The sequence below is a fragment of the Melozone crissalis genome, unplaced genomic scaffold (genome assembly GCF_028551555.1).
Source record: "Melozone crissalis strain CALT ecotype California unplaced genomic scaffold, PUWL_Pcris_2 ptg000644l_1, whole genome shotgun sequence".
Lineage (NCBI taxonomy): Eukaryota > Metazoa > Chordata > Aves > Passeriformes > Passerellidae > Melozone > Melozone crissalis.
Window position 1 is genome coordinate 6,649 of NW_026536317.1, and position 10,849 is coordinate 17,497.

General features: G+C 57.8%; 1 protein-coding gene across 1 annotated transcript; it reads right to left on the reverse strand.

Annotated features, from left to right (window-relative positions):
• Positions 1 to 1,118: 1,118 nt before the first annotated feature.
• LOC128950459 (solute carrier family 22 member 6-like) lies at positions 1,119 to 7,752 on the reverse strand. The gene is made up of 10 exons (XM_054295339.1): positions 7,387 to 7,752; positions 6,797 to 6,900; positions 6,271 to 6,425; positions 5,417 to 5,585; positions 4,831 to 4,954; positions 3,972 to 4,081; positions 3,128 to 3,342; positions 2,519 to 2,627; positions 1,693 to 1,896; positions 1,119 to 1,188 (listed from the first exon to the last, which is right to left on the reverse strand). Exons 1-10 carry the CDS (start codon positions 7,750 to 7,752, stop codon positions 1,119 to 1,121), a joined length of 1,626 nt encoding a protein of 541 aa, XP_054151314.1.
• Between the last annotated feature and the right edge of the window lie 3,097 nt (positions 7,753 to 10,849).

Consider the following 10,849-nt stretch of genomic DNA (forward strand, 5'->3'; position numbering starts at 1 on the left):
AAACCGGGGGGATTCACCCCAAAACTGCCCCGGGCGAAGCTTCACGGTCGTGTCTTAGCCGGGAACGAGCGAAACGCCACCGAAACGGCTCCGAATGGCTCCAAACGCTCATTTTTCGTAATAAAAACGGCAAAAAATGGAGTGAGTGGGGTTTTTTGGGCAAAAATGGGAGGGATTGGGGAAAAAAGGAAATTTGGGGGGAAAAGGTGGGATTTGGGGGGGGAAATTGGGGATTTTGGGGGAAAAATTGGGGATTTGGGGGCAAAAATGAGGGATTTTGGAGGAAAAATAGGATTTTAGGGCACAATGTGGATTTGGGGTAAAAATTGGGGATTTGGGGTTGATGGGTGGGTGCCTGGATTTGGGGTAAAAAAGCCCAGTTTGGGGGGTTGGTATGGGGTTTCTTTAAGGGCTGAGTTTGGGGTGGGTATGCCCTTTAGTTTGGGGTGAACAATCCCAGTTTTGGGATTAGGATGTGGCTTCTCCAAGGGCCCATCCTGGGTTGTGCCTCTCTTTGTTTTGGGGTGAAAAATCCCAATTTTGGGATTAGGATGTGGCTTCTCCAAGGGGTTTCTCCTGAGTTTGTCCTGCCCTTTTTCTGGGGTGAAAAACCCAATTTTGGGATTGGGGTCTGGTTTCTCCTGAGGTTGTTCTGCCCTTTTTTTGGGGTGAAAAACCCCAGTTTTGGGATTGGGATCTGATTTGTCCAAGGGGTCTCTCCTGAGGTTGTTCTGCCCCTTTTTGGGGTTAAATCTGCCCCGTTTGGGTTTTTTTCCCTGCCTGGAAACGCGAATTAATTCCCAGATTTATTTTGCAGCCAAATCTCCGGAACTGGGGCAAAGGCCGCCAAGCTCCAATTAACGTTAATTCCAATTAACGCTCGTTAACGAACTCCGGGGGGGGTCCCCGATGTCTGAGCCCCCTTTGGGGGGTGGGGACGCCCCCAAATCCCTCAGGCCCCTCCCACAACGGCCGTGGGCGGAGCCAAATCCCAAAATTCCCGAAATTCCCACGAGATTTTATTGGGATTGAATAAATAACCCGGGCTGGGGGAGGGGCTGGGGGGACCCCAGGGGGGTCCCGGCCCCCAAATCCCCCCGGGGGTCCCAAACCCCCCCTCAGGCGCCGTCCTTGGTGCTGGTGCTGCTCAGGGGGACGGCGACGTCGTCGTCATCGAGGTGACCCGCCCTGGAGGGACCCCAAAATCTCCCAAAAATCCCCAAAATCCCAGAAATTTTTGTCCTCCCCAATCCCAGAATTTTCAAATTTCTCAAAACCTTCAGTGTTGTCCTCAAAATGTTCAGGTCTTGCTAAAAGTGTCAACACTTCCTGACACCAAAACTTCCATCCCAATCCCGAACTTTCATCCCAAACCCAAAACCTTCCAACCCACCCCAAAATTTCCAACCCAACTCCAAAACCTCCATCCCAACCCCAAATCTTCATCCCAAACTTCCATCCCAACCCCAAACTTCCAACCCAACCCCAAACCTTCTCCATCCCTTTTCATCCCCAAAGCTCCTGGGTTCCTCCAAGAACCAACCCCACCCCAGAACAGGGACGTTGTCCCCATGGAAGCGTTGGGGGTCTCTGGGGGGTTTTGGGGTCTCTGGGGGTCTCAGGGGGGTTTTGGGGTCTCTGGGGGATCTCAGGGGGGTTTTGGGGTCTCAGGGGGTTTTGGGGTGTCCTCACCTCCTCTCCACGTCCTTGACGGTCTCGGGCAGGGGCGCGTTGCGGGTCTCGGGCAGGAAGCAGGTGGCGATGGCCGACACGACGGGCGCGGCGCCGTAGATGACCAAGGGCAGCACCGGGGTCACGTCGGCCAACATCCGCACCAGGGGGGCCACCATGCTGCCCACGCGTGCCATGGTGCCACCCAGGCCCATCCCCGTCTGCCTGCGGGGGGACGGACAGACGGACACAGGGATGGACACAGGGATGGACACAGGGATGGATGGATGGATGGATGGATGATGGATGGATGGATGGATGGATGGATGGATGGATGGATGATGGATGGATGATGGATGGATGGGTGGATGATGGATGGATGATGGATGGATGATGGATGGATGGATGGATGGGTGGATGATGGATGGATGGATGGATGGATGGATGGATGGATGATGGATGGATGGATGGATGATGGATGGATGGATGGGTGGATGATGGATGGATGGGTGGATGATGGATGGATGGATGGATGGATGGATGATGGATGGATGGATGGATGATGGATGGATGGATGGATGGGTGGATGATGGATGATGGATGGATGGATGGATGATGGATGGATGGATGATGGATGGATGGATGGATGGATGATAGATGGATGATGGATGGATGGATGGATGATGGATGATGGATGGATGATGGATGGATGGATGATGGATGGATGGATGGATGATGGATGGATGATAGATGGATGATGGATGGATGGATGGATGGATGGATGGATGGATGGATGGATGGATGGTGACTGGCTGGGTGGGGGCGGGGCTGGGGTGACCCCACCCACCTGATGACGGTGGGGAAGAGCTCCCCAGTGAAGATGTAGGCGCAGTTGAAGGAGGCGGCCAAGGCGCCCTTGCCCACCACGGCGAAGGCCATGCGCAGCGTGGGCAGCTCTGGGGACACATCACCCACGGCTCCTCAGTGTCCACCCTCCGGTCGTCCCTCACCTTATGGTCACCCTGCACACCCCGATGACCATTCACCCCTCCTATGGCCATTCTGCAATGAACCTTCATCCCACTGATGGTCCTTCATCCTTTTGTCCCGTTGTTCTCCGTCCCGCTGTCCTCCATCCCATTGTCCTCCATCCCTCCATCCCTCCATCCCATTTTTCTCCATCCCATTCTTGTCCATCCCATTCTTCTCCATCCCTCCATCCCATTCTCCTCCATCCCATTCTCCTCCATCCCACTCTCCTCCAACTCATTGTCCTTCAACCCATTCTTCTCCATCCTGCTCTCCATCCTCCAACCCTCCATCCTCCACCCCAATTCTCTTCCATCCCATTCTCCTCCATCCCATTCTCCACCGCCTCGTTCTTCTCCATCCCATTGTTCTCCACCCCACTGTCCCTCCCCATTGTCCCTCTGTCCGTCCCTCCGGCCGTTCCCACCGCCGGGCACGAAGATGTTGGCCAGGATGCAGAGCCCGGCGAGCGCCAGGGAGCTGCCCTGGGCCAGGCGCCGGCCCAGGCAGGAGATGACCAGCACGGACAGGAGCTTGGCCGGGATGTCCACGGCGCCGAACACCAGCTGGCTCAGGTACACGTTGAAGCCGAAGCCCTGCAGGTCCATGGCCAGCCCGTAGTAGGCGAAGCTGGTGGAGAACCTGCACCAAAATCCAACAAATCAGCACCAAAACCACACAAAATGGAGGTTGGGACTGCAAAAGATGGAGGTGTCCCAAAAGATGGAGGTTGGGACTTTGAAAGATGGAGATTGTCCCAAAAGATGGAAGTTGTCCTGAAAGATGGAAGTTGTCCCAAAACATGGAGGTTTGCCCTAAAGTGTGCCTTGGTCCCAAGAGATGATTTTTTGCCTCAAAAGTTGTAGGTTTGACCCAAAAAGTGTGAATTTTTTCCCAAAAATATGGAGAGATTTACCCCAAAAGGTGTGGTTTTCCCCAAAAAAAGTGCGTTGTGTCTCCCCCAAAGATGTTTCTTGCCCAAAAGTTGAGGTTGTTTCCCCAATAAAGGTGAGGATTTTTTTACTCAAAGGTGTTTTTTTTCCCCAAAAAGATGTTTTTCCCCAAAAAGTGAAGGAGTTTCCCCAAAAAAATTGAGGTTTGTGCCAAAAGATGGGAGGATTTTTTCCGTCAAAATCTGTTTCTTTGCACCCAAAATCAGGGATTTTTGCCCAAAAATCGATGAGTTACTTCCCTGAAATGTGATTTTTTTTCCCCCCAAATTGTTTTTTTTCCCCAAATTGTGTTTTTTCCCCCCTCAGAAAAGGACTCACCAGACGAAGGAGACCCCGCACGACACCGTCCTCATGCCGGGGGTCCGGACGAGCGCGGCCACGGCCCCGCCCGGCAACGGCGGCTCCCGGTGCACCAGAGCCCGCAGCGCCTGCGGGGAGAGAACCTGGGATCTGCCCCGGGATCTGCCCCGGGATCTGCTCCGGGATGTGCCCTGGGATCTGCCCCGGGATGTGCCCCGGGATCTGCTCCGGGATCTGCCCCGGGATCTGCCCCGGGATCTGCAGGATCCGCCCCGGGATCTGCCCCGGGATCTGCCCCGGGATCTTCCCCGGGATGCATGGGATCCACCGGATCTGCCCCAGGATCTGCCCCAGGATCTGCAGGATCCGCCCCGGGATCTGCCCCGGGATCTGCCCCGGGATCTGCCCCGGGATCTGCCCCGGGATCTGCCTCGGGATCTGCCCCGGGATGTGCCCTGGGATCTGCCCCGGGATGTGCCCTGGGATCTGCCCTGGGATCTGCCCCAGGATTCGCCCTGGGATCTGCCCCAGGATCCGCCCCGGGATCTGGAGGGGTCTGGGGTGGGATCAGAGGGACCCAGGGGGGATCCGAGGGGTTTGGGGGGGGATCTGAGAGGTCTGGGGAGGATCTGTGGGGTCTGGGGGGGATCCGAGGGGTTTTGGGGGGGATCCGAGGAGTTTGGGTGGGATTGGGGTCGAGGAGAGAGGGAATGGGGGGATCCATGGGAGATCAGGGGAGGATTTGGGGATCCCCCGGGATCCGGGTGGATCGGGGATGGAGCGGGAGGCACCGTCGAACTGTGGGGGGGATTTAGGGTCAGACCGAGGGGATTTGGGGGCTCAGAGGGATCTGGGCGCCCCCCAGCCCCCTCCCCACCTCCTCGCTGAGCTTGTCCCCCTCCTCCTTGCGGCCGTTCACCCTGGCGACCTTGCGGAGCCCGCGCAGGGCCAGGTCGGGCCGGCCCGAGGTCACCTGCCAGCGCGCCGACTCCACGTACAGCCTGGGGGGACAGGTGACACCTGCGGGTCCCGAACCCCCGCCGGACCCCAAAGGACCCCAAACTGGGGGGACAGGTGACACCTGGGAGTCCGTGCACCCCAAAGGACCCCGGACAGAGGGGTCAGGGGAAGGTCGGTGACCACCCCAGTATTTGAGGGGGGGTCTTTCCAAGCTTTTAAGACCCCTGGACTCCCAAAATCAGGACAGGGATGGACAGAGGGGGTGGATACTGGGGATGGACATTGGGGTGAACACCAGGGATGGACACCAGGAATGGACACCAGGGATGGACACTGGCGATGGACACTGAGGTGGACACTGAAGGTGGGCATTGGAAATGGACACCAGGAATGGACACCGGTGATGGACACTGGGGGTTGACCCCAGGGATGGACAGTGGGAGTGGACACTGGGGTGGACACCGGGGATGGACACTGGGAGTGGACACTATGAGGTCCCATACCAGGAGTAGAAGAAGAAGACGAAGAAGGGCAGGGACACGGCGAGCTGCAGCTGCCGCCAGCGAGGGAGCCCGAAGGCCGCGGCCGCCAGCACGAACTGGCCCAGGGTGTAGCAGTAGCCATTGATGGTGCCCACCACGGCCCGCGCCTCCGTCGGGATCCACTCCATGCCTGGGCACGGCCGGGGGTCAGGGGATGGCCCGGGCGGCCTGGGTGGGCTTGGGGGGTGGGTTCCTCACGGGTCAGTGGGATGGGGTCAGTGGGATGGGATTGGGTCAGTGGGGTTGGGTCAGTGGGATTGGGTCAATGTGGTTGGGTTGGATCAATGGGGTTGGGTTGGTTCAATGGGGTTGGGTCAATGGGGTTGGATTGTGTTAATGGGTTGGGTCAATGGGGATTGGGTCAGTGGAGGTTGAGTCAATGGGGTTGGGGTTGGGTCAATTGGGTTGGGTCAATGGGGTTGGGTCAATGGGGTGAGCTTGGGTCAATGGGGTTGGGTTGCGTCAATGGGGTTGGGTCAGTGGGATGGGGTTGGGTCAATGGGGTTGGGTTGGATCAATGGGGTTGGGTCAATGGGGTTGGGTTGGATCAATGGGGTTGGGTCAATGGGGTTGGGTCAATGGGGTTGGGTTGCGTCAATGGGGTTGGGTCAATGGGGTTGGGTCAATGGGGTTGGATCAATGGGGTTGGGTTGGGTCAATGGGATGGGATTCAGACCCTCCCATGGGTCATTGAGTTTTGGGTTGGGTATGTGGGTCCCACCCTGGATTGGGGGGTCCCACCCTGGACTGGGGGGTCCCTCCCTGGATTGGGGGTCCCTCCCCTCATTGGGGGTCCCCGGCATTGGGGGTCTCACAGAGGGACGCGGAGTTGAGGGACACGCCGGCCATGGCCAGCCCGGTGAGGAAGCGGCACACGCAGTACACCAGCAGCGACGGCGCGGCCGCCGTGCCCACCCCGGTGGCGCCCAGCTGCAGGTAACACCAGGTGAGCAGCGCCCGGCGCCCGAACCTGCGGGGACACGGCGGCGCTGCGGCGCTGGGAGCGCTGGGAGCGCTCACTGGGAGCACTGGGAGCACTGGGATGAGGTACTGGGATGGGACAATGTTGGGTTTTGGAGATCCTGGTTTGGGGACGTGGGTACTGGGAAGGGGGACGGGGCTGTGGGCACTGGGATGGGCGCACTGGGAGCACTGGGAGCACTGGGAGTGACGTGGGGACAGAGGAGAACCTTGGGGACACCAGGAGGACAATGGGGCCCAGAGGGAGCAGACAACACAACACCCCTGTTCTCTTTCCCAGTCCCTCCCCAGTCCCTCCCAGTCCCTCCCAGTCCCTCCCCAGTCCCTCCCAGTCCCTCCCAGTCCCTCCCAGTCCCGCACTTGTCCGAGAGGATCCCGAAGAGGCTGGAGCCCAGCAGGATCCCGGCCATGTAGATGGACTGGGCCACCTGCCGCAGCTTCTTGGAGTCACACACCAGGTCCCACTGCCAGCGGGAGGGGACACGGGGTCACCATGGAGGTCACCATGGAGGTCAACATGGAGGTCAACATGGGATCACCATGGGGGTCAACATGGGGGTCACCATGAGGTCACCACAGAGCTGCCATGGGAGTCACCATAGGGACACCAAGGGGACACCGTGAGGGTCACCACCAGGGTCACCATGGGAGTCACCATAGGGACACCATGGGGGACATCATGGAGGTCACCACAGTCACCATTGGGGACACCATGGGGCTACCACAGAGGTCACCACGGGGTCACCACCATGGTCACCATGGAGGTCACCACCAGGGTCACCATGGTCACCATGAGGACACCATGGGGGTCACCATGGGGGTCACCACCAGGGTTACCATGGGTACATGACCAGGGTCATCACAGGGACACAACTGGGACACCACAGGGTCACCACGGGTACACCAGCATCCCCCCACCCCGAGGGACCCCATGGTGTCCCCTCCCTGACCTCGGTGACGATGGTGTCGCTGAAGATGCCATCCAGGTACGTCCATCCGTCGTGGCACGGCTCGGTGGCCGCCTCGGTGCCGTTGGCCGAGCCGTTGACGTCCAGCAGGTGCCACTGGGGCTCCACGTAGCGGCGGCAGCTCTGCGGCCGGCGCCGCCCGTCCCGGGGGATGGACGCCGCCAGGGGCACCTCGGTGGCGTTGGCCGCGGGCCGCGGCCGGCAGTGGTGCTCGGGGACGCCGGCCGTGAAGTTCTGCAGGAGGTTGTGGCTGGCCAGCATGAGCAGGGGCACGGCCAGCGCCGCCACGTAGGTCACCTGGAAGCGGCCCATGCCACCCAGGCGGGACAGCAGCTCCACGAAGGACATGGCCGGAGAGGGACGGAGATGGACAGGGCACTGGTCAGCTGTGGGTGGGGAGAGGAGGAAACGGGGAGGGATGGTCAAAGGGTGGTCAGGGAATGGCCAAAGGGTGGTCAGGGAATGGCCAAAGGGTGGTCAAGGAATGGTCAAAGGGTGGTCAGGGAATGGCCAAAGGGTGGTCAAGGAAGGGCCAAAGAGGTGGTCAGTGGATGGTCAGAGGGTGGTCAGGGAATGGACAGACCCAGGGATGGACCAAGGGAGGGTCAGGAGAGGTCAAGGATGGTTTGGGTGGTCAGCAGAGGAGTGACCAAAGGATGACCAAGGAGTGACCAAGGGGTGACCAAGGGGTGACCAAGGGGTGAGGGAGGAGGATGAGGGTTGGTCCCAGGCGTGGAGGAAGGGCCAAGGGTGGATGGACGACAGAGGACGGTTCCCAGAACAGCACAAGGACCCTCTATTGATCACCTATTGATTGCTCAATCAATCAATCAATTTATTGGTCTATCAGATGGATAAAGCAATGTGTTAATAGATTGATCCATCCCTTGATTAGCAGATTTCTCTATCAGTCTGATTGATCAATCTGCTGACCAATCTGTCAATCTATTGATCTCTATTGATCTATCTATTGATAGATCAGTCTATCAATCTGTCTCTCTAATCTATCAATAGATTGATCCATTATCTATTCATCAATCCACCCATCACTGACACTCTCACTTTATCAATCAATTAATCAATCACTGATCATTTCGTCCTCTCAGCTCCCCCCTATCCCTTCCCAATCAATCAATCAATCAATCAATCAATCAATCCTCTCTCCCCCATCCCACCAACCCCTCAGATCCCTCACGATCAATTGATCCCCACCTGCTCTGCTCTTCCTCCTCCTCCCTCGGCCACTCCGGCTCCGGACTCTGGGGACTGTCCGGGCTCTCCGGCCGTCGCTCCGTCCCTCTGTCCCTCTGTCCGTCCCTCTGTCCCTCTGTCCCTCTGTCCCTCTGTCCCTCTGTCCCTCTGTCCGTCCCTCTGTCCCTCTGTCCCTCTGTCCCTCTGTCCCTCTGTCCGTCCCTCTGTCCCTCTGTCCGTCCCTCTGTCCCTCTGTCCCTCTGTCCCTCTGTCCCTCTGTCCCTCCGTCCGTCCGGCCGTCCCTCTGTCCCCCTGTCCCTCTGTCCCTCTGTCCGTCCCTCTGTCCCTCTGTCCCTCTGTCCCTCCGTCCGTCCCTCTGTCCCCCTGTCCCTCTGTCCCTCTGTCCGTCCCTCTGTCCCTCTGTCCCTCTGTCCCTCTGTCCCTCTGTCCCTCTGTCCGTCCCTCTCTCCCTCTGTCCCTCTGTCCCTCTGTCCCTCCGGCCGTCCGGCCGTCCCTCTGTCCCTCCGGCCACCCCTCCCTCGGCCCCGCCCCCCCCGGCCCCTCCTTCACCTCCCCCCGGTCAATCGATCAATCCATGGATCAATGGATTTCTCTGCTCTCTCTGCCCGTTTATTGATCCTTAGCTGATCAACAAATTGATTTTCTGCTGATAATCAAACTATTGATCGATCTCTGCTTCCCTGCCGATCAATCCAGTGAGTTCTTTCCCTGTTGATAAATTATTGATCACTAGACTCCCCTTATCTATAATAGGTTGATCATAATTAGTCCACGATCTTTTTATTAGTTTATTGATCCATATGTTTCTGTTATTGATCTATTGAGATATTGATTGATCTGTTAATCTACTGATGGCTTGATCGATCAATCTATTATTCTGTGGGGATCTCTATTGATCCATCTGTTAGTCTGTGTATCTCTAGCACCAATAAATTAATCTCTAAACTATTAATTGATCATACAATTGGTCTCTATTTTTCTATTGACGAATCTATTGGACCATAATCGACCAATCAGAATAATGATCTCCTTCTCCATCAATCCTTCTGATTGATCCTAACTGATCATCCTAATGATCCAGTTATTGATTTATAATCTATTATCAATGTGTCAATATTAACCTCTCTATTGATCAGCCCCTTGGCCTGTAATCTTCCTATTGATTGATTGATTGACCTTTAATTTCTCTTTTGATTGATTTGCTGACCTTTAACCCCTCTATTGGCTGATTTATTTATTTCAATCTCTCTATTGATCAACCTCCTGATCCATAATCTCTCTATTGATCAGCCCTTCTCTCCATCGATCGATTATTGATCTCTGATCTCTCTCCTGACCTCGCTGGGCTCTCTGTGACCCATTGATCTCTCTATAATCTCTGTATTGATCAACCTCCTGACCCATAATCTCTCTATTGATCAGCCCTTCCCTCCATCGATCCATCTATTGATCTTTGACCTCGCCGGGCTCTCTGTGACCCATCGATCTCCGTATTGATCACTGATCACTCACCTGTGGGGCACTCCCGCTCACTCCTGGCCTCTCCCAGCTCCAGATCCCGGTCCCGGAGCCCTCCCGGCCGTCACCACCCCATGGCCCTGCCCTGCCCCCGGCCTGGCCCCGCTCCTATTTAACCGGTCCCGGTTAACGTTTGACTCCGGACCCGCCATGGATCGCCGGAGACGCTCCCGGGCCGGAAATGCCGGTGCCGACCACGCCGGGCCCACCGGGGACGCCCGGGGGCTGCCCCTTCATCCCACCCGGCCCATCCTCATCCTCGCCCCGGGAGCCCCCCGGCTGTGGCAGACGGGGACCCCCGGCCCCCTCCGGGCCCCCCCGGGGTGGATCATTGATGAGGAAAAGTCCCGGGGGCTCTGACCCGCGGCGTGGGAGCCCCTTGGACCCCGGGCAGGAGGGCGGCGGGGCAGCGGAGCGTGGGGGGACGGGGGGAGCCGGACACCGGGACTGGCGCCAGCCAGGTGTGAGGACACGTGGATTCCCGGGATCTCTGCGGACTTCTGGGACATCTGGGACATCTGGGTCAGTGACATCCCTGAGCCCTCAGAATGCCGGGATCCTCGGGATCTCTGGGGACTTCTGGGACATTTTTGTGCCCTCAGAATGTGGGGTCCTTGGGATGCTGGGGTGGTCTGGATCCCTGGGATCCCGGATCCCTGGACACTCAGGGTTCTGGGTCCTTGAGATCATCAGCCTCGTTGGGATCCCCGAGTCC

Bases quoted from the DNA above. Each gene is read 5' to 3' on its own strand.
- LOC128950459 (XM_054295339.1), bottom strand. From the start codon at position 7,752: ATGTCCTTCGTGGAGCTGCTGTCCCGCCTGGGTGGCATGGGCCGCTTC. The intron at 6,426-6,796 runs GTGCGGGACTGG...GTGTCCCCGCAG, and splicing joins TTCGGGATCCTCTCGGACAA to GTTCGGGCGCCGGGCGCTGC. The intron at 4,082-4,830 runs GTGGGGAGGGGG...CTCTCCCCGCAG, and splicing joins GGGACAAGCTCAGCGAGGAG to GCGCTGCGGGCTCTGGTGCA.